Here is a 24,392-nt window from a genome sequence, read left to right on the forward strand (position 1 = left end):
ATTTGTGAAGATCAGTATTTAATGCTCTGGCAATTACATTCTTTGTAACATTTTAAACTTATGATGAAAAATGATATGTCATCTTTAAAATATTTGAAGGGGAAAAAAAAAAATATTTGAAGGGATTTTATAGGTTTTTAGCCTTCTTTGGGAGGAGCCATAAAGTTTGAAGTTTCTCTTTTAGAGAAACAGACTGTTGAAGACTGTGCTGAGAGCCAGGGAATCTGGATCAGGGAAAGTTATGTTTGGCCAGTTGCATTGCATAAGAAAATGTGTGTAGAGTCAGCCTAGTGGTCTGTATAGAAATCTCATTTTTGTGATATTAACTAATTTCAAATAGGTGTAATATTCTGTAAACAAATAAAAATTATCCAGATGTTAGTTGACTCTCATCATATTACCCCCCACTTCCCCCACTTTTTTTTTTCTTTGCTGTAGGCAAACTTTTCTGACACATACCTTCTTTTCTAGGCTACTTAAAATGAAAATTATGCATCTTTTACATTGAAAAATAGTATCCATTTCAACATATAAAATTCTTTTGACTTTAGAAGAGTTTTTTATGTACTTGTGTCCCTTTCACTGTCCAGTGCTTACTTTATCTCTCAAGCTGTTCTTTGCAGAAACAGAGTTTTTGCTTTGGCTTAAATGACTGTATAAAACTGGTAGTCTTTTACATTATTTACCTAATGTACCTGTGGTTAGTAACATAACCGTGTAAAAACCATGCATGGAGAAAACTTTGTCATTATTATAGTATTATTCTTTGGTACATGAGATCAGTATTTTGATTCTTAAAAACTTACATATAAGTACATGTATACTTGTGTAATAATATAGATGTATTAATATAATGATGGCTTCATTAGTTCCATTGGTTTTTATAAGGGAAGATTCTGAAATAGATCTGAGTCCTTGCTTTGAGATACCTTTCAGCCTTCTCACATAGGAAAATAGAGAAACCACAAATCTTCTTTCCTTTTATGACAGACTGAAATATTGGTGGAAAGAAAATGTAGAATAAAATCGTATGGCCCTACTTAGAAGGAGAAGAGCTGTAATATAGCTGAGCTATGCCTTGCTAAAACAGCTGCTGTATTCACCATGGTGGAGAAGTGATAACGAGTTGTTAGTCATAAGTAATGCCATCTTGAGAGAGAAGTTACACCTGTCAGTATGGCAAGGCTACAGCCGCTCCAGAACAAAATGACACAGAAATCCACAAGCATGACATAACAGATTGAAGAACTCACACATTTTAAGTTTAAATATGGTTCTGTTTCTTCTCATTTAAGAAAGTCTCTCTTAGCAGTTTCAAAAGTAAGTAGGAAAAGCTTTCAGGCCTCTGACTTCACATGGTACTAAAGAGAACACAAATACTAAATACGTCAAAGCAAAATTGGAGTCTCCATATGAATCACAAAAATTCTCCATCCATTATCTAATTAATGAAGTGAGACCATATTGTTGCATAATGATTTATTGCTTTTTTATTAACTATTTAATTCCTGTAGGACAAAATGGACCAATTGCTACAGATGTTGCAAAGTACAGATCCCAGTGATGATCAGCCAGATCTTCCAGAGTTACTTCATCTTGAAGGTAAACTTTGTTTTCCATTAACCTTACACATAAAGAATAATCAGAGGTTATATCTGGTGTTTTGTTACAGAATAGTTTTATATTTAAAATCAATTGGGAATGATATAAAAAATGTTAACATTTCCACTCTTCCATGACCCAGTCTCACTTATATGAATATCCATGAGAGATATGCTTTCTTTTGCTGTGTTTTCTTATATTTCTTTAAATCTTGTTATCTTAGCAATGTGTCACCAGATGGGACCTCTCATTGACGAAAAGCTGGAAGATATTGATAGGTAAAAGAACATGTGCTATATCTATGTTGTATATCTTCTTCCCTGAAGTTCTCTTTAAGTGCATATTGGGATAGAGCTGCCTTTTTATTATTTTTTTATTTTAAAGATATGCCAGAAGAACCAGTTCTCATTCAGTTGTTTTCCACTATAGATATGGGAATTAGAATTAGATACATCTGCCTATTTTTTTTTAAGGTGAGCATATATTTGACCTTAATTATATTAGTCTTTTTAAAAAATAATGGTTACCTATTATAATCATTGTAATGCTGTAAGTGGCATTACCAGAGCTCACAAATGTCCCACCCCGTCTGTTATTTACTAGGGACACCTAGTTATTTCCAGGTAAAGTCAAGTACAATAATAAGCTGGCGTTCTCACAGCATAGTACCTTAAGCAGTTTTGGTTATCTTGGAGCTAAAATACAGGATATTTTCTGCCATAAGGTTAAATTTTTAGTAATGTCTGCTTATATTACTTTTTGCTATTTTATGTGCCTTCTTATTTAGAGCATCATATCATTTAAATAGCAATTATGTTTGAAATTACTGTGTAATATTTCAGAAAACATTCAGAACTCTCAGAACTTAATGTTAAAGTGATGGAAGCACTTTCACTGTATACCAAGTTAATGAATGAAGATCCAATGTATTCCATGTATGCAAAATTACAGAATCAGCAGTATTATATGCAGTCATCTGGTGTTTCTGGTTCTCAGGTAAGCTTTTAAAAATTCAAGTATATCAGTTTATTTTTTATTTTATTTTTTTAAAAGGTTTTGTTTATTTTAGAGAGTGAGCACGTGAACGGAGGGCGGGGCAGAGGGAAAGGGAGAGAGACAGTCTCAAGCAGACTCCCCGCTGAGCGAGGAGCCTGACTCAGAGCTCCATCTCAGACCCTGAGATCATGACCTGAGCCAAAATCAAGAGTTGAATGCTTACCGACTGAGCCACCCAGGTAGCCCCTCAAGTATATAATTTTAAATTCTCAATATATTTGAGATTATTTGGAATAACTGTGTTTTTGTAAAATATGAACTTTCTGAAAGTAATCTTAGAATAAAGTTTAAAATAATTTTTTACTTGATAAGTACAGTGTATAATACACTAATTATTCCAGTAATTCTTTTTAAAAAGTTGTTTTTCTTCAAGGGTGTGCATCAGAATCACTAATCAAACTTAAAAAAACAAAAATACAGGTTCCTTGGCCCCACCCGAAACCTATTAAAGTGTTCAAGAGTAAGGCCCAAACATCTATATATTTCTAAAACTTCATATGTAATTATCTGGTTAAGAACCACATTTTTTTGTCTGATTACTAAGTTATTACTAAATTTTTCTGGGTATCTGCAGTTTTTGGTTTTATATAAAGTTGCTTTAATCTGAGTTTTTCCCTCTTCCTTTACATGAAAAGATGTAGAATGTATTATAGAGCCCTTTTCCCCCTTATTCACCCTAAGCAACTATTTCAAGAGCCCTATTTCCACAAACTCAGCAAGTTTACTGTATAGGGAATAATTAGCCAGGCACTCCATTTTACTTATGCAGAGTGGCACAGGCTTTGTGCAGTTAATTTTTTTCTTAAAAAATGGCCCACTTCCCCAGAAATGAGGGGCCAGATGCCTGGGGCTGAGCAGTCAGATTTGAGCAACATGGGGCTAGGTGATACCTATTCATGGCTCTTGATACCAGTTTGAGAAAAAAACAAAAACTCTTCATGTTTCATTTGCAAAGTACAAAAAACAAGGCGTTTAAGAAGACTGGAATAGCTCTGTTTATAATTAAGACCTTCTGTATTCTGATGTATGGTGAGTCTCTTATGGCTTAAAAGAAGTGCTAAGATGATTGTCTTATCTCCTGATAACTGTGTTACTACTATTTTAACAGCTGGTAAAAGTCTCACTACATAGACAGTGGAGTTCTCTTTTCAGATATATGAAATGGAAGGATCTAGTGAATACCATAGAAAATTAGAATATTATGTGTGTTTAAGATTTTGGGCATTTAAGAAGTCAGTCTCTTTAGATTAAAATAAGTATAGTTTTTAGATGCGTGAGTGGTCAGACAATAGCCCAAAGGCCAAATCCAGCCTCCCACCTCTTTTTTTTTAAATAAACTTTTGCTGTAACATAGCCATTCTCACTCGTTTATACATTGTTTCTGGCTGCTTTCTATGTGGGCAGAGTTCCGAGAGGCCCACAAAGCCTAAAATATTTATTATCTGGACTTTTGTAAAAATGTTTGCTGACCCCTGCTTTTGAAAGTTAGCTTGCTTTGTGTTCACTGAACTGTAATATAGGAAATACAAATTGTATCTATAAGTAAATGCAGTCTATTGACATGAAACAGTGAATTCAAAGACACTTCTTATACATTTTTTGGGATTCCTTTTAGGAGAGTACTTAAAATATCGGTATGGAAAGAGGGATGATATTAGTATAAAGTTTCAAGGTAAGTTCCTTTACTGCTTCTGTATGAGATAAACACGAGTTTAGTTCATGTTTACCTAAGAACAAAAATCATCAGAAGCTCACTTCACTGAAAAGTATTTTTTTAAATGCCTATCAGAAGAAGTAACTTTCAAAAAGATTTCAGAGATTTCATTGTTCACTTTGCAATTGAATGCCTTTACAAAGAAATTTTGGCATACCTTTTAAAATCTTAGAAAATGTATTATTTATTTATTTATTTTTTATCATGAACTGTTCTAGGTCTATCCAGGGCCTCCCCAAAGTGGTGCTTACCTGGTTGCAGGGAGTGCACAGATGAGCCATCTCCAGAGCTACAGTCTTCCCCCAGAGCAGCTGTCTTCTCTCAGCCAAGGAGCAGTTCCACCATCTGTAAACCCAGCCCTTCCCAGTCAGCAGACTCAGGCTTCTTACCCTAAGTAATTTGAGTTTTGACTATTGTTTTACTGTTGTTTGGAGTTAGTGCTGTTATAACTCTTAAATGCGTCCAATCACCTGTAACCATAAGAGCTACATAAAAACCTAGGATAGATGCCATCACTAATACCAGATGGTCAGCCCTGTGTGTGGTGATGAGTGGATTCTACATGAACCCCTGCGTTATTGCATTACTAGCCAGCAAGCTAGTCTTCTGTCTTACTGACTCATTGAACTGCTCTATTCAAGTCTTGGTTCTGTATTTTTAAAATTTCCTATCATTTTTCTTTTTATCAAGGTGAAATTGGCATATAACATTATGTAAGTTTCACATGTACACTTTAATTCTTTATCTGTATGCACTATAAAGTCTAGTTACATCTATCACTATTCAGTTGACCTCCTTCAGCCATTCCACCCACCCCCACACCCTCTTCCCTTCTGGTAACTTCCAATCTGTTCTCTGTAGGAGTTTGGTTTGGTGGTGGTTGGGTTCTTTTTTTTTTTTTAGATTTCACATATGAGTGAAATCATGTATTTGTCTTTCTCTGTCTGACTTATTTCACTTACCATGACAATACTTTTAAGTTCCATGCATGCTGTCTCAAATGGTAAGATTTCATTTTTCTTATGCCTGAGTAGTATATATACACTACATATACTACTCTACACACACACACACCCCATCTTCTTTAGCGATTAATACATCAGTGGACATTTTGGTTATTTCCATTTCTTGGCTATTGTAAATAATCCTGTATTGAACATAAGGGTGGATATATCTTTTCAAATCAATATTTTTATATTCTTCAGATAAATACCCAGAAGAGGAACAGCTGGCCCATATAGTTGTTCTATTCTTAATTTTTTGAGGAATCTCCATACTGTTGGCTGCACCACTTTACATTCCCACCAACAGTATATGATGATTCCCTTTTTTGTACTGCCTCATCAACACTTGTTATTTGTCTTTTTGATAATACCCATTCTAATTGGTGTAAGGTATATCTCATTGTGATTTTGATTTGCATTTCCATGATAATTACTGATGTTGAACATCTTTCCTGTGCCTCTTGGCCATCTTTAGGTCTTCTTTGGAAAAATGTTTATTCATATTATCTTCCCACTTTTAAATTGGATTGTTTGGTTTCTTATTGTTGAGTTACATGAATTCTTTATATATTTTGGATATTAATCCCATCTCAGATATATGAGTTGCAAAAACCTTCTCCCTTTCAGTAGGTTGCCTTTTCATTTTGATGATGGTTTCTTCCGCTGTGCAGAAGAAGCTTATTTTGATGTAATCCCATTCATTCATTCATTTTTTTTGTTTGCTTCTCTTGCCTTTGGAGTCAGATCCACAGAGATATTGCTAAGACTGATGCCAAAGAGCTTATTACCACCTGTGTTTTCTTCTAGGAAATTTATGATATCAGGTTTTTATATTCAAGTCTTTAATCCATTTTGAATTAATTTTTGTGTATGGTGTAAGCTGGTAGTCCAGTTTCATTCTTTTGCATTTGGCTGTCCAATATTGCCAACACCATTTACTGAAGATGCTGTCCTTTCTACATTGTATGTTCTTGGCTTCTTTGTTGTAAGTTAATTGTCCATATGTGTGTAGGTGTAATTCTGAGCTCTCAGTGACGTCCCACTGATCTGTGTGTCTCTTTTTATACTGATACTGTACTGTTTTGATTACTGTAGCTTTGTAGTATAGTTTTAAATCAGGAAGCCTGATACCTCCAGCTTTGTTGTTCTTTCTCAAAATTGCTTTGGCTATACAGGATCTTTTTTGGTTCCATGCAAATTTTAGAACTATTTGCTCTAATTCTGTAAAAAATGCCCTTGGAATTTCAATAGAGATTATAATGAATCTATAGATTGCTTTGGGTAGTATGGAGACTTAACATTAATTCTTCTAATCCATGAGCACAGAATATCCTTCCATTTATTTGTGTCATCTTCAGTTTCTTTCATCAGTGTCTTATAGTTTTTAATGTACAAGTCTTTCACCTCCTTGGTTAAGTTTATTTCTAGGTGTTTTACTTTTTTTTGATGCAGCTGTAAGTGGGATTATTTTCTTAGTTTCTCTTTCTAATAAGTCATTATTAGTATATAAGAATGCCACAATTCTGTATTTTGATTTTGTGTGTTTATAATATCTTTGTCAAGTATCCTTTGACTGCTGGATTTATGTATTCTAACAAATTTTTGGTGGTGTCTTTTGGCTTATCTGCATATAGTATCCTGTCATCTACAAATAGTGACAGTTTTACTTCTTCCTTTTCAATTTGGATGCATTCTCCTTTTCTCTTCTCCTCCCCTCTCCTCTCCTCTCTACTCTTCTCCCTTCCTCTTCCCGCTTTCTTTTTATTTCTTGGCCTAATTGCTGTGGCTAGGACGTCCAATAGTATCTGAATAAAAGTGGCCAGAGTGGGCATCATTGTCTTGTTCATGATCTTAAAAGAAAAGCTTTCTTTTACCATTGAGTATAATGTTAGCTGTGGCTGTGTCATTATGTGTTTTCTTATGTCCAGTAATGGTCCCTCTGTACCTATTTATTGAGTTTTCATCATAAGTGAATGTTGTATTTCATCAAATGCTTTTTCTGCATCTGTTGAAATGATGGGATTTTTAAATTTTTATTTATTTATTTGTTTATTTGTGAAGGAGTGGAGGATGATGGGAGGGGCAGAGGGAGCAACAGAATCTTAAGCAAGCTCCATACCCAGCATGGAGCCTGACACGGGGTTGGATCCCAGGATCCTGAGATCATGACCTGAGCCGAAATCAGGAGTCAGACCCTTAACTGACTGAACTACCCAGGCGCCCCTGAAATGATCATGATTTTTATTAGTTTTGTTAATGTGGTATATCATGTTGTTTGATTTGTGGATATTGAGGCATTCTTGCATCCCTGGAATAAATCCCACTTGATGTCCTAGTGTATGATCCTTTTAATGTATTGTTGAATTTGGTTTGCTAATATTTTGTTGAGGAATTTTGCATCAGTGTTCATCAGTGATAGGCTTGTAATTACCTGTGTGTGTGTGTGTGTGTGTGTGTGTGTGTGTGTGTGTGTGTGTGTGTGTGTGTGTGGTTTCCTTATCTGGTTTTGGTATCAGGGTAAGGCTGGCTTCAAAAAATCGTTTTGGAAGTATTCCCTCCTCTTCAGTTTTTTGGAAGAGTTTGAGAAGGATAGGTATTAAATTTTCTTTGAATGTTTGGTAGAATTCACCAGTGTGAGGGTGTTTGGTCCTGGACTTTTGTTTGTTGAGAGGTTTTTGATGGCTGATTCAATCATACTACTAGTAATCTGTCTATTCACATTTTCTATTTCTCTATGATTCAGTCGTAGAAGATTGTTTCTAGTACTCTTCCATTTTTTTCTAGGTTTTCCAGTTTGTTGGCATATGTTTGTAGTCGTTGCTCTTCATCCTTTGTATATTTGTGGTGTCAGTTAAAACTTTTTTCATTTCTGATTTTATTAGAGCCTTCTCTTTCTCTCTTGGTTTGTCTAGCTAAGGTTTGAGTTTCTTTATCTTTTCAAAGAAACAGCTCTTAGTTTCATTGACTTTTTTTTAAATGTGCCTATTTCATTTATTTCTGCTCTGATCTTTATTATTTCCTTCCTTTTCTTGACTTTGTGTTTCATTTGCTCTTCTTTTTCCAGCTCCTTTGTATGGAAGATTAGATTGTTTGAGATTTTCTTGTATCTTGAGATAGGCCTGTATTGCTTTGATCTTCTGTCTTTAAACCACATTTGCAGCATCCCATAGATATTTCTGTTCATTTGTCTCTAGGTATTTTTTGATTCTTTTTTGATTTCTTTATTGATTTAGTGATGTTTAGTAGCATATTGTTTAATCTCATCTATTTGTAGTTTTTCTAGTTTTCTTCTCAGAGAAGATGCTTGATGTGATTTCAGTTTTCTTGAATTTATTGAGACTTGTTTTGTAGTCTAACATGTGATCTGTCCTAGACTATGTTCCATATGCATTTGAGAAGAATGTGTATTCTGTTCCTTTTGGATGGTGTGTTCTGTAATTATCTATTAAGTACATCTGGTCTAATGTATTGGTTAAGGCTGATGTTTTTTTATTGACTTTCTGTTGGGATGATCTACCCATTGATATAAGTAGGATGTTAAAGTCCCCTACTGTTACTGTATTACTGTCCATTCCTCTCTTTAGGTCTGTTAATATTTACTTTATATATATTATTGCTCTTATGTTGGATGCATGTATATTTATAAATGTTGTGTTTTCTTTTGGATTGACCTTTATATCATTATGTAATGCCCTTTGTCTATTATTATAGTCTTTTTTTTAAAAAAGGTTTTATTTATTTATTTATTTGAGGGAGTACAAGTGTGGGGGATGCAGAGGGAGAGGGAGAAGCAGACTCCCTCCTGAGCAGAGAGCCTGACATGGGGCTCAATCCCTGAGATCATGACCTGTGATGAAGACAGATGCTTAATGGACTGAGCCACCCAGGCTCAGTTTAGTTATAGTCTTCTAATGCGTATTTTGTCTAATGTGAGTATAGCTACTTCAGCTTTCTTTTTGTTTCCATTTGCATGGAATATCTTTCTCTAGCCCTTCCCTTTCAGTCTGTTTCTGTCCTTACTTTGAAGTAAGTCTTTTGTAGGCTGCATATAGATGGGTCATGTTTTTTATCTATTCCATCTTTTTTGATTAAAGAGTTTAGTCCATTTACATTTAAAGTAATTATTGATAGGTATAGATTACCTGCCATTTTGTTAGTTGTTTTCTGGCTATTTTCATAGTTCCTCTCTGTTCCTTTTCTTTCTCTCCTCTCTTGTGGCTTGATGGCTTTCTTTAGTGTATGTTTAGATTTTTCTTCTCATTTTCTTTTGTATATTTACTATAAGTTTTTGCTTTGTGGTTACCATGAGGTTCACATATAACTTGCTGTGCATATAACTTTGTTTTGACTTGATAGCAACTTAAATTTGAACACATTTCAAAACTTTACATTTTCCCCTCTACTACCATTTTTTATATTTTTGGTGCGTCATTTTGCATTTTTTATTTTATATGTCCCTTAACTAATTATTGCAGTTTTAGTTAATTTTACTGTTTTTGTGTTTTAATCTTCATACTTGCTTTATAAGTGATTGATATACCTTTACTATATATTTACCTTTTCCAATGAGATTTTTATTTTTGTATGTTTTCTTGTTATTAATTAGTGCCATTTCTTTTTAGGTTAAAGTCATCCCTCTAACATTTCTTGTAAAACCAGGTTTAGTGGTGATGAATTCCTTTAGCTTTTGCTTATCTGAAAAACTTTTATTCTCCTTCAATTCTGAATGATAATCTTGCTTGGTCGAGAATTCTTGGTTGGAGTTTTTTTTCCATTAGCACTGTGAATACTGTCTTCTGTCTGTAGTTTCTGCTGAAAAATCTGCTAATAGCCTCATGGGGTTTCTCTTGTATGAATAAGTTGTTTTTCTTTTTTTGCTTTAGGATTTTCTCTTTATCTTTAACTTTCAGCATTTTAATTATAACATGTCCTGGTGTGTATCTTTTGGGTTCATCTTCTTGGGAACTCTCAGAGCTTCCTGGACCTGCATGTTCATTTCATTCTCCAAATTAGGGAAGTTTTCAACTGTTGTTTCTTCAGATAAGTTTTTTGGTGTTTTCTGTCTGTCTTCTCCTTCTGGGATCCTATGATGGGAATGCTATTCTGCTTGATATTTTACTCAAGGTATTCATTTGTTTTTATTCTTTTTTTCTATTCCTTCTGGATGAGTTCTCATTGCTTTGTATTACAGCTTTGGATTCATCCAGGCTGCTGTTGTACCTGCCCAGTATATTTTTCAGTTCAGTTATTGTATTTTTCAGTTCTGTAACTTTTGTTGGGTACTTTCTTATATTTTCTGTTTGTTGAAGATATCACTGTGTTCATCCATTCTTCTCCTGAGTGTGATGAGCTTCTTTATGACCATTACTTTGAACTCTGTCAGTTTGCTTATTGCTGTTTCATTAATGTCTTTTTCTCATATTTTTTCTTGTTCTTTCATTGGAACATAATTCCTCTGTTTCTTCGTTTTGCCTGACTCCTGTGTTTTTTTCTTTGTATTAGGTAAATTGACTACTTCTCTCTGTCTTGAAGGAGTGGCCTTGTGTAGGAAATTTCATGTAGAGCACAGAAGCACAATCCCGTCTGAGCAGAGCTAGGTGCTTATAGGGTGTCCCCTATGTGGATTGTGTGTGCGTGTCTGCTGTGTCAGGGCCCAGTCTATGGTGTGGGAGTGGGTGGGGCTAGTGCCTGATTGGGCTGTGTCTCGCAGATGTGCTGTGTCAGGATGGTAGGCAGAGCTTTTGCCCTCGCCTGATTGTTCCTCATGGTCGTGCTGTGGGTGTGGGCAGAGTTCTCCACTGGACATGACTACTGGCTCTAGCAGGTTAAAAGGATAGTTCCAGAATGGCACACATTAGCAAGGTAGGGTGAGGTCACTAATATGGCTCCTACCTGTGTTTCTGTCCCTGAAGAAAGTCCCAACAGTTTCCTGCCTCTCTGGTAGGCACTTCAAGATTATTAAGTGGTTCTTGTTTACATATGGTGTAGGCCCTTCTCAAATTGGTGTTGTAGTGCTGGATTTTGAGTGAGTCTGCATGGCTAGCTCTTTAAGAACGAGTTTCTTTGTTCCCTACAGTCTGTGGTTTTCCTGGATATAATTGCCATTGGTTTTCAAAGCCCAACATTTTGGGGGCTCCCTTCATGTGGGATCTAAAGGTTAGATCTCTCCTCAGGGAAAATGTATGTATATTTGAGATCTCTCCCAATTGTGGATCACAGTGCCTGGGATGGGTTTTTTTTTTTTAAAAGATTTTATTTATTTGAGAGAGAGAGAATGAGAGAGAGCGAGCACATGAGAGGGGGGAGGGTCAGAGGGAGAAGCAGACTCCCTGCCGAGCAGGGAGCCCGATGCGGGACTCGATCCAGGGACTCCAGGATCATGACCTGAGCCGAAGGCAGTCGCTTAACCAACTGAGCCACCCAGGCGCCCCAGGGATGGGGTTTTTTGTCCAGATGGTGTCTCTGCCTCTCCTGTCTGTCTCAGTGGTTTTTGTCCTTTGTTGGAGAGCTTCTGTTTGTCCAGGTTTCTGGTCTTTTTAAGAATAAATTATTTCATATGTAGTTGTGTATTTGTTACATTCATGGATTGGAGTGACTTTAGGGTCTTCCTGTACTGCCATCTTGAACCCAACCCATAATCTGGTTTTGTTTTTATTTGAGTATATGATGATATTTGAAGGACTTTAATGAAACTTAAATTTGGTAACTATAATTTATCCTCCACAAATTTCATATAAAATCTAAATGTTTTTATCATTATTGTTCTAGAATTTACAGTTCTGGGGTATCTCCTAAGACAGATATTTCCTTCTTTTTGCCCTGTGTCAGAATTTAGTATATTACAGCAAGATAAACCGTTTGAAAGGAGAGATACAAGAAGTCATATGCTTCTGTAGTTCATGCGTCCGGTAGCTGAATATGAAATGACAGACCAGTGTTTTGGCTATTTACTTATAATGCCTCCAATCATAGTTAAGTGATTATGTATGATAAAATTTATAATTATGTAAGTGTTTCTTCTGCTTCAATGAGAATTTAAACTGAAGTCTTTTCTTTTGAAGTGAATAAAATATAGGCATTAAGAATTCAGCAGTGTGTCATTCTAAAAGTCATGATATTCTGACTCATAACAGAAGTTTCTTGGTGGCACAGGCACAGTTTGTAGAAACCTTTCCATCAGTGTTGAAGTTGCCCAGGAATGCCGCTCTCCTACCATCACTGTTGTATTATCCATCCTCAAAAGAGTCACACTGGGGATGCTTGGGGATTTTTACACATCATTTTGTGATCACATTTAGTATTCCTAAGTGACCTTAAGAGGAAGGGTAATGGGGAGGCCTATTATAGACATCAAAAGACAGGGCATTTCCTACTGGGTTATATAGCATGGGGAAAAAAATGTTAGGTATAGCTCTTTCTCTTCTAGGACTTTTTTTTTTTTTAAATTGAAATTTGATGAAAATGAATACCCTTACATGGAAAATAAGGAAATTGGTAAGGAATAACATGCTTTTTAGAAAACTAGATACAAAGTAGGTGGGTATTGTTGAGAATGTGCATGAGTTAATGTAGATACTTTACTATTAGCCAGAAACGCTGTCTGTCTCCCAGCTAGTCTGTTGTTACTGTGTCACATACTGCTCTAACACCCTTGTTAATAGAGCTTGCTTCCGAACCATTTTTTGGTCAGGGTCTTGAGAAATTGTCCTTGGAGATAATCCGTTGGTAGGTGCTTAAACTGTGTAATGCTATAGCACTGTAGCATCGTGTTGCTTTGTTGCTGTGGGTTGCTCTGTCTGCTTCAGCAGTGAGCATGTGAAATCCCAGATGCAGGTCCTGCTCTGTATTCCGGGGCCTGATTCCACTGATAGACTGTAGCTATCAGTGTCCGCTCTCAAGAAACACAGGCACATTTCAATAGGTGCCTTTTAGAGGTGCCTAGTAGAACATTTCCTGGAAATATTTAGCCCTCTGTACCTGGCAAATTCCTCTTTATTCTGTAGTTCTTATTCTTGGCTGACCTTCATCTTTCCCAGAGTGCCCCTTTTACCTTCCCGCCTCTCCAACACTGTTCCTCTTCTGTTGCTGTCACAGGACCCCAGCACAGCGTGTACTGTCTTGTCGCTTTTTTAATTGTTTATATTCCCACTGAACTATTATATATTGAGAGCTGGAGCTAAGTCTCTTTCACCTTTGTATGCACACTATGTAGCATAGAGTTTTACACCTGCTGGAAACTCAGTAAATATTTGATAAATAAATGTTTAAGTGTTGGTGGGAATTTCAAGTGCTATATTAGGCCAATGAGATATATTTTTTAATTCCTTGCGAAGGCTTCACAAAGGCTTTGAGGAAGTTTTTAAAAAGATATATACACACATACATACACACACGTATGTATAACATATTTATAAATATATAAAAAATGTGTTTTGTGTGTTTAAATGAGGAAATTGATGACAAAGTAAATGTAGGATAACGAAATTGGACAAAGTAAATGTAGGAAAACGAAATTGGGAGGAGCAAGAATTGGGGTTGGAAGTACACTTGATAGAGGTGTACTGCAGATTCGACTTGAGCTTTGTAATTACAAATTATAGTCAATGAGGAATTATTTTTTCTTCTATTTTTGGTAGGCAGGTTTTTAAGTGTCCCTTAGTTCATACCTAGAAGGCAATTTCTTACTCTTTTATATATAATTTTGGTTCTAGGGTCATCACTTGTCCAGACTTCTGTCCCCCTAGGACGATCTTACTGATAGTTTGGTAACATGGTACTGATGCAGTTTCCTAAACCTTCCTGTAGCGATGATGGCAGTGATAGTACTAAGGTGACCAAAGCTATGTACTTGTCTCTTATTTCAGTTTACTTCTATTAAACAGATGTTTACTGAACATTTCGTCTCTGCCAGAGTATGATTTAGAATTTTTTCAGCTTTATTAAGATATGATCGACATAAACCATTGTGTAAGTTTAAGGTGTACATCTTGTTGATTTGATACATCTATATGTTATAAAATGATTACCACTCCGTGGTATTAGCTACCACCGCCATCCCCTCATTTAGTTACCATTTCTTTTTTTGTGGTGAGAACATTTAAGATTTACTCTTAGCAGCATTCATGTGTATGATACAATATTATTAGTTAGAACCACCATGCAATATAGTAGGTCCCCAGACTTGTTCATCTTATAACTGAAAGTGTGTACCCTTTGTTCAGTATTTCCCCATTTTCAGCAACCCCCAAGCCCTGCTAACTACCCCTCTCCTCTGTCTGAGTTTGACTTTTTTGGATTCCACATATAAGTGAGATCATATGGTATTTGTCTTTCTGTATCTTACTTATTTTACTTAGCACAATGTCCTTATGTCTCATCCAAGTTGTCACAAATGACAGGATTTCCTTCTTGCTGTGGTTGATATTTCCATTGTGTGTGTGTGTGTGTGTGTACCCCACATCTTTATCCATTCATCCAATGACAAACACTTAGGTTGTTTCCATATCTTGGCTATTGTGAGTAATGCTGCAGTGAAAATAAGAGTGCAGATAATCTGCGAGGTCCTGATTTCAGTTCCTTTGAATATATATCCAGAATTAGGACTGCTGGATCATATGGTAGTTCAATTTTTAATTTTGGGGAGGGGGACCTTCATACTGTTTTCCATAGCGACTACACCGGTTTACATTCCCAGCAACACTGCCGAAGGATTCTCTTTTCCCACAGCCACTTTAACAGGTGTGAGGTGATATCTCATTATGCTCTTCATTTCCATTTCCCTGATGATTAGTAATATTGAGCACTTTTGAGTGCCTATTGATCATTTTATGTCTTCTTTGGAAACCTGTATATTCAGTTCCCCTGTCCATTTTTTAACTGGGTTGTTAGTTTTTTTGCTGTTGAGTTACATGAGTTCTTTATATATTTTGAATATTAATCTTTTATTAGATATATGATTTAAAAACATTTTTTCCCATTCTGTAGATTGACTTTTCATTTTGTTGACTGTGTCTTTTGCTATGCATTTTAGTTTGATGTACTCCCACTGTTTTGATTTTTATTTTTGTTGCTTGTGCTTTTGTTGTCTTAGCCAGGAAATTGCTGCCAAGACCAATGTCAAAGAGCTCTTCATGTTTTCTTCTAGGAGTTCCAGGTCTTAAATAATGTCTTTAATCCATTTCAGGTTTGTTTTTGTGAATGATATAAGACAGACGTCCAATTTCATTTTTCTGCATGTGGTTATCTAGTTTTCCCAACACCATTTATGGAAGAGGCTATCTTTTTTTTTTTCCATTGAATATTCTTGGTTCTCTGGTCAAATGTTAGTTGACCGTTTATAGAGTTTCTTAGCCTCAAGGTGCTTACTGGTTAGTAGAGACAGACACAAAAAAATATGTAATTATAACAAATTACAAATAGAGGTACTTGCAAGGTGCTTTAGGAGCCTTGTGATTCAGGGAAGATTTACAAGAAAATATGCTCAAGCTTTGTTATTCTTAGCCTGGAGGAAAAAAGAAAGATTTTCTATCATAAGCAAAGACTTGGTAGTATGAAATGGCTTGGTACCCACGGAATTGAGTAAACTGAGGAGTTGTGACAGTACATGGCACATTTTGGGGTGTCACTAAAGGATTAAAGTCTTCAGTGGGATGGGGGGAGATACACTTGGAGTTACTGGCAAGGATAATGAATGGTTCTAGATATGTTGAGGAGGTTGGGTCTTACCTGGGAAAGCTTGTTAAAGGGCTTTAAATGGCAGTAGTATAGATGAATTTTTAGGTCCTAGGTAAGAAGCCGGGAGATTGTATATATTAGGCAAGAAATGATTGTCCAACTGCAGGACAAAATGATAAGAGATGGGGAAAGAGTTATTCAGGAGATTAACGAATGATTACATGTGGGTGAAAGGTGGGGAGCTAGGGTAGAGCAGCCATATGAAAGAGGAGTATTGGGTGAATTGCTGGGTTTTGCCCTCAGGTTAGATGGCAGAACTATAAATGAGATAGGAAATACAGTACAAAATGGGAATGACTGCCGTAATAGCTAACACTTAGGGGGTGTTTCAATAAGCACCAGACACTGTGCTGTATGCTTTACATGTATTATAACTCTTTTATTCTAATAACCTGTGAAGTAGATACACTGTCACCCATTTTATAGAGAGGAAACTGGGACATGGAGGGGAGGACTAAAGTCCTACTTAGGTAAGATAACAAAACCAGGCATTTTGGCTCCAGAGCTAAACACTTGGTCTCAACATTGTATTTATTATACTAGTATTGTGACTCTTACTGATGTAAGTAATGGCATCAAATCCAACTTCTTGTTATACTTTATATCTCACAACACAACACATAGAATGATGATGGGTAATGCTTTTAAACCGTTACTTAAGTGGTTACATTAGTAGGTGGAATGTAGCAGTAAATGACTATTATAATAATGAATTGGGTTTTGTTTTTTTTTTGCAAAGTAGAAGAGCATTGAATTTACAAATGATTTATAAACAGTGTAGCAATTGGAGAAAAGTTTAGAAGTAGGCAGTATTTTGAAAATTTGGGGCAATTGCCCATTGTATAGATTGTTTTACATTTTTAATAAAAAGTATGGGGGGAATCTCAATATTAAAGCTCTTAATATTTTTCTTTGTTTAGTTAACCTAGTGTCTTACACAGAGTAGAAACTCAAATAGCAGGTTGGGAACAGGAAGAGAAGAAGCAGAGAGCAACAACTCTGAAGGAATGTTTTTGGTGGAATAGGAGCCATGCACAGTGGAAGGTGGTGCCTTGGATGGGAGCACTGACCTTGATCAGTTTCAGCAGGAGGGAATGCAGAGTCTTATCAGTGGGTGTGGTACAGATAGTAAATGTGGTGGGAGTAGATAGAAGGCCCCTTTTATTTTATTATTATTATTTTTTTAGTTGGGAGGGGGGGCAGAGGGAGATAGAGTCTTAAGCAGGCTCCAAGCCCAGTTGCAGAGACCGACTCTGGGCTCACTCTCACAACCCTGAGATCATGACCTGAGTCGAAATCAAAATGATTAACCGACTAAGCCACCCAGGCACCCCAAGAGGCCTCTTAAAATGCTGCTTTATTTTCAGGGAAATAAGAGAAACAAGGTTATTAAGCTTTCATCTCCCCTAGTCACTAGAACTGCTCTTGTCAAGGACTAGTGATTTCCGTACTGTTAGATCCAATGGTCACTTCCTTTTCAAAATACTGTCTTCACTTGACCATGACCATTCTCTCTTAGTTTTCCTTCCACCTTATTGCCACTCCTCAATCTTCTTTGCCTAGTGCCTCTTTATCTTCCTTTTTTCTAGGTCTAGGGTTTAAATAAGAACTACTTATTTCTCTGTTCGTAGTCACTCCCTAGGGGATCTCATTCAGGCCCATGACTCTGAACACTGTTGGACCTCTCATTTGGACTCCAGGCCTGTCCATTGTCTTTTGTGAATCTCCTAGGCCTCTCGCTTTATGTGTCTACAACTGTGCTTTGATTCTCCCTCCCAAATCTACTGTAGTCCTTATCTGTGGTCTTCCTTTTCAGTGAATGGCCACTCTGCCAGGTACTCAGTTCTAAAACTTCAGGCAATCTTGACCACTTCCCATTAGCAAATTTTGATGGCACTGCCTTCAGAATCTGACCCTTTCCACTCCTCTTTACCACGTCTACCATGGCTCTAGCTACCTGTCATCTCTCATCTGGACAATTGTAGTAGCCTCCTTTCAGGTATCCTTGTATCTATCATTGGCCCAAAGTGAGTCTGTTAAAACCTGAATCAAATGCCATCAGTCTTCTGTCCAAAACCAACCAGTCAGTTATCTTCATCTCACTCAAATATAAGCCAGAATCCTTGTTACGATCTACAAGGCACCACATGTTCTAAGGCTCTCCTCCCGCTTAATTCTGCCACCTTATGTTATGCTGTTCTCCCCTTTGCTCATTCTTGTCTCCATCATGGCTCCTTTTCTGCTCCTTGAACATGCCTGGCATTTTCTCTCCGCAAAAGCTTCTATATTTGCTGTCCTCTTTGCCTGATGTACTCCCCCCACCCCACCCCAGATAATCAGTATGACTCCCTCTCTCATGTTTTTCAGCTGTCTTTTAAATGTTGTCCTATCTGAGAGGTCTTGCCCTACCACTGTTCATAAACTGGAATCTCTTGTCCCAGGTGCTGCTGGTCCTCCTACTGTGCTTTATTTTTCTTGATACCAGTTATTACCACTTGACCCCTTTATAGATTTAATATCTTTATTCTCCTACTAGAATTTAAGGTCCCTGACGATAAGGACTCTTTTTCCTTCTTTCTTTATAATATCCCAGTACCTAAATTAGCAAATGTTTGGCTCTTATATGTATTTAGTAAATATTTATGGGACGGATTGAATGAACGAATGTTTAATGAATAGCTTTCATGTTTATCTCTAAATGGCTATGTAAGTCAGTATTGATCTAATTGAGTGTTTTTTGCCCCCTCCACAGCACAATGGTCAGTTCTGTTCAAGGAAATACGTACCCCAACCAGGCTTCAGTATATAGTCCTCCTCCTGCTGCTGCTGCTGCCGATGTCACTATATACCAGAATGCAGGAACTAATATGTCCCAGGTGCCGAACTATAATTTGACATCATCAACGCTGCCTCAGCCAGGAGGCAGTCAACAGCCACCTCAGCCACAGCAACCGTATTCTCAGAAGGCTCTGCTATAGGACTTGGGATTCCTTCTTGTGGCAAATAATCCGCTAAATGCCGCTGACAATGTTATGAGGTTCTTTAATATCGTAAGGTTTGTTTATCCTCAGCTTATAGGAATCTATCTTGGTCTACAGGTTCAAATATTCAAGAAGGTAGAACTCTCTTCAATTTGCACTGACTTTTTGGGGTTCTCCCTTCCCCTCCCCTAGAGGATTGAAACTACTTACAACATTTAATTCCTTTCATAATATGAAAGAATTGATACAAGATTATTTGTCTCATGAAATTACCTGGTCTGCAAAAGTCAAACTTACAAAAAACTGTTGTGGCAAATGTTATGTACATATATTGCTGTGTAACTTCATTGGTGGCCATTTTGAATCACAGTGGTGATCATGTGAATATATTTAACACTGTTAAATTAATTTACATTGCTATTTTATTTTAATCATGAACAACTACCATGTCTCATAATGTTTTGTGTAAATTTAAGATAATTACACTGTCCCTTTAAACTGCAAGAGAACAAAGCTGTAGCATATTTACATGAAGGCATTATGTTGTCCATGTTTCAGTTTCACATTAAACTGAACCTTCCTTTGACTAATTGTGAGCTAAACTTATGTATTTTATGTCTTTCTGTAGCCTCTGCATACTACTAGCTGTCATCATACCAGCGTACAGTAGCTAAATTTTTGGTTCACGTACAGCAAATGATGATGTTCCCTTTTAAACTTTTACATTTCGGCATGATATTTCAGAATATTGTGGGACCATGAGACAAAATTAAGTAGGATCACATTCTTTATATCTTATTTTTAAAGGAATAATGTTGATTTACTTTTTCCTAGTTGAAGATAGTAATTAGATTTCTAAGCTGTATACTGTGTTTATTGGTGGCAGTGACACCAAAGATAGAGGCAATGGATAGAAATTTTTAAACTGGAAAGAAAACATGAATTACACTACATTTTCAAAGTCTCTTGTAATTATTTAGGATATAAACAAAATTTGATTCATCTGTCTTTTCCCACTATTAGTCTTTTAAATATGTCTTTAACAATTGTATCCTTTAATTGTTCATTAAAATGGATATAAGTAGATGTTTCAAAGTATTCTATATTCTGGTTTTGCTTAAGAGTTTGTATATTTATTCTTACCTTTCAAACTGGACTTTTGGGGCTCCTCTCAAAGTTCTAATGGAATTATTTTGGCTTCCTATTCAGGAGTATTTTTGAAGGAAGGCTTTCCTTTTGATCTACATGAAATATGTTTTCCACTGACATTTTAATCTTCTTAAATATTTATCATTTCCCTAGTTGTGCTATACTGCTATTTAATACTATTTAAACAAATGAAAAATTGAGTTCAGCATTATATTAAATGAATTGACTTAATATGTTTCACACCATAAATGAAAATTTAATTTGTATTTTCTAAGACTACTGTAATCAGGTAACTCATTCCTTTCCTTTTTGACAAATGATTCCATCTGTGGCAAGTAATCTTAATGGTGACTAATGTTATAGGTTCAAATTTACAGCATTGTCTTCAACTTCATTATGTCACCCTAGTGTTGTGTTATCCTGAGTTTAGAGTATGTTTCCCTCAAAACAGTAATTTTAAAACTTGAATTCACACTTTACACTAAAAACATTTTTAATATATTGTTTCTTGATAAACATTGTCAAACAGATTATAATCTTTTTCACTCCAATTTGAATATTCTAGTTTAACTGATAGACTTTTTGCCAAGTCATGTTGTATTTTTCTCTTTGTCTTTTGATAAATTTCTGTTTACCAATGGCAAATGTATCATTTTCCCAGTTTATCTTGATATCCTTCATGCTGTAACATCAATTATACAGTCTCTAGAATGCTTTTTGACCTATAAAAGTCAATGAATGGTGAGATTTTAAAAAGCTGCCCTTATTACAATGCATATACATTTTTCTTACCTATTACTAGCCTTATAAAGGTTTAAATGATGAGCACTTAAAATTGATACTGTATTAGTTTGTGCTTTGCATTTATTTGGTATAAAAGTACCACATAGAAAAATTCCACTGGAAAGGAACCCCTGGATTTTCCATCATTCAGATGACATGTCAAGGATAGAAATAAGAAAGGACCATTTAGGAGCACAAATGATTCTGTTCTGTAACCAGTGTATGTGTCATACTTTCAAAAAGTCTTTTTAAAATATAGCTGCCCCCTCCCTTTTTTAAGGTGTAGAATTACTTATAATTCTTAATTTATAATTTATTTAGAATTAATTTATAATTCTTAAATATAAATTTTATATTATTTATAATTCTTTATTTATTATTATTTAAGGTATAGAGTTACTTATAATTCTTAAATATAAATTTTATATTATTTATAAAATGAATTAACTATAACGTAGATTTCTGTGAAGCAAATTTTACTTCTCAGTTTATTTCCTTTATAGAATTTGAGTGTGTATACATAAACATGAATTTTTCCGTGAGTGTATATACACTCATGGAAATATTCAGCCAGGTACGGTCTAGCATAAGTAACTGACATACCCATGGCCAGTTGGATGTTATAATCTTACCCGTGCCATAAACCTTCTAGGACTAATGTGTAGTATGTACTTACTGTGATTTTACAGTCTTCCCAACTCTAGGATCATCCTTCTCTGTACCTCTCTCTCCTACTCAGTGAGGTACCATTTTAGGGGCCTAGAGATTCCAGTCTTTATGTTACAAACTTCTGGAACTTTGTTTCTATACCTTTTAATTTTTGTATTTAAAATGCTTAATAGACCACTAACTTTTTTTTTTTTTTTGGTACAATTTTCATGTATATGTGACATGTATAATTCAGCTCTGAAATATCTTTAGTCCAAAGCTTCAAGTTTATATAAGACATATTAGTGTCCTATATGATAAACTATGCAGCTTTATAAAAACTGTTATTTTCTAAAATGAGGTCCATTGGTATTACTGATCAAATGCTCATCTTTTTAATACTTTAAAATCACTGTTTTCTTTTCTCATCTATTTCCTTGGTTTATTATTTTATTAGCAATTGTACTAATAATTATAGCTTTCTGTTATATCACTTTTTAAATATTTAATAAGAAAAATGTAGTTTAAAGTTTTCATTCTTGTATCATTTTCTTTTCCTTTTTTTTTTAATCAGCTAACTGCCTTCACCCTTCAAAATATATAGAAGAAACTTAGCTAAATATTTTCTGAAGGCCTTATGTTCAGTTATCTTTTATTTTAGAATCATGGTTTGATTAAGTATTCTTGTCAAGTATTAGATTATTTTCTATACTATTTATGATGATATGCTCCCTCCAGTTTTTAATCAAAGCTGAGTTTTATGTATTCTTTTTTAGTATGACCTTTCTTTGAAATTATAAAACTTAAGTAATTTTTTCTGAAGTTTTCCTAGATTCAGCACTTTTTTCCTTATGTTCTAGAGCATTTTAAATTTTAGTATTTAAAATCATAGATTTCCTTGCTGAACAAAATTTTGCATTTTATTTGTGATAACTTGTGGTCATTCTGTACTTTGCTGATTTTCTGACTCTTTAGCTTACGCTAATACTTCCCACTACCACTGTTGTCTCTTTGCTGCTTCTTGTAGTTTCTTAGAATTTCAGATAAGGATTACATATTAAATTATTGAGTCAGCATTCCCTGATAAAAGCAAAAAGGACTGGTTTTAATGGTCTTCTGGTGGTCAGAAACTTAAAAATAGATATGTCTATTTTAGAGAAGAATTGTATCCCAATTTTTTTATCAGATACCCTCATCAGTAACAAATATTTTTAAGTATACAGCTTCAAAATATATATGTATATGTACTTACAAATTGTACAGGTTCTACTGTGGCGATATATATTGTACGTTATGCAACACTCTGAAAAATAGACATCTTAGAAGAGTCAGAGAAAAAGAATATTAATAGAAATTCTAATATTTTCCTTCCATATCTCTGGTTCATTTTGTCTGTGTCCTAGGATGTGTCTATCTGATTTGGAGACCACTGCTTTAGAGGTTAAGATTAGACAGAGAGAGGGAGTGGGAGATTATTACTAAATTGGCCTGTTGAAGTAAGTATCTGATACTAAGTATCTGGTGCTTTTCCCAGCAACTTTTTATGTTGAGAATTTTCAGACCTGCAGAAAGATTGAAAGAATTAATACATTGAACACCCAAATACTCTGTCTTAGATTCACTAATCAATAACATTTTGTCCCATTTGCTTTATTTCTTTATGTATGTTTAGATGCACATGTGTATATATATGTGTGTCTGTATGTGTACATACACACTGTCTTGTGTGAATAGAGAAGTTACAAACATTGTGAACCATACTCCTAAGTATTTTATCATGTATCTTGTAAGGATAAGTACATTCTTCTACATAACCTAAACCTTTATCACATCTAAGAAAATTAACCGTAATTCTATGATATTATTGTTATCAGATGTCCCCAAACTGTTATATATAGTTAATTTTTTTGAATATCCAGTAATATGCACCACATTTCTTCTTTATTCTTTATTAATCTGTATTAATCTTCTTGCCTTTTTTCCTCCCTGCTACTGATTTTTTAAAGATGTATACTAGTTGTAGCACAGAATTCCACATGCTGGATTTATCTCTTTATGGTGTTATTAGACTTAATGCTCCATTTTGATTATAGTACTTTATTACTTAATCCTAAAGGAATTAGAGTTAGAACCATATGATTTATGGTTAAAAATTATTAAAATTTTCAGGCTCATATCAGAAAACCGTACATAGAAATGAACATTATTAACCTTGAAGTGTATAACCTTAAAGTATATAACAGGCTGTATGCTCAGCTCATTGATACAACCATAGCTCAGTAGTTTTGTGGCTTTTTTTTTTATCTTATTTATTCATTTGAGAGAGAGAGAAAGCACGAGCATGGTGGAGGGGCAGAGGGAGAGGGAGAGGAAGAAGCAGGCTCCCCGCAGAGCAGAGAGCCCGATTCAGGGCTCAATCCCAGGACTAGAGATCATGACCTGAGCCAAAGGCAGATGCTTAACAGAATGAGCCACCCAGGCGCCCCGCATATAGTTTTTGTATATTGCTTCAAACTAAAGGAGATAGGTAGCATCAGACTATGTAAAATGTTACTGTTCTTGATGTTCTCGTAGACAAAGTAGGTGATGCTGGAGTCCATGTGCTACTCTGGCCTTCCTTCAGCTGTTTAGTAAGCAGATTGCTTGAGACATTAAAGTGCTGGCTGAGCGTTTATTTCTAATATTCCAAATAAGATGTAGAATCAGCAGTTGCATTTTTTT

General features: G+C 35.4%; 1 protein-coding gene across 3 annotated transcripts in view; it reads left to right on the forward strand.

Annotated features, from left to right (window-relative positions):
- STAM (signal transducing adaptor molecule) overlaps positions 1-20,189 on the forward strand; it is an 82,248-nt gene extending 62,059 nt beyond the window's left edge. For all 3 annotated transcript variants that reach the window (XM_078075188.1, XM_036097072.2, XM_078075187.1), the window contains 5 exons: positions 1,515-1,602; positions 1,826-1,880; positions 2,445-2,598; positions 4,591-4,766; positions 18,863-20,189. In XM_078075188.1, the coding sequence (XP_077931314.1) occupies positions 1,515-1,602; positions 1,826-1,880; positions 2,445-2,598; positions 4,591-4,766; positions 18,863-19,088 (699 nt within the window). In that variant the 3' untranslated portion in view covers positions 19,089-20,189. The remainder of the gene's footprint in view (positions 1-1,514; positions 1,603-1,825; positions 1,881-2,444; positions 2,599-4,590; positions 4,767-18,862) is intronic.
- The last annotated feature ends 4,203 nt before the right edge of the window (positions 20,190-24,392 follow it).

Source organism: Halichoerus grypus, chromosome 6, assembly GCF_964656455.1.
Source record: "Halichoerus grypus chromosome 6, mHalGry1.hap1.1, whole genome shotgun sequence".
NCBI lineage: Eukaryota > Metazoa > Chordata > Mammalia > Carnivora > Phocidae > Halichoerus > Halichoerus grypus.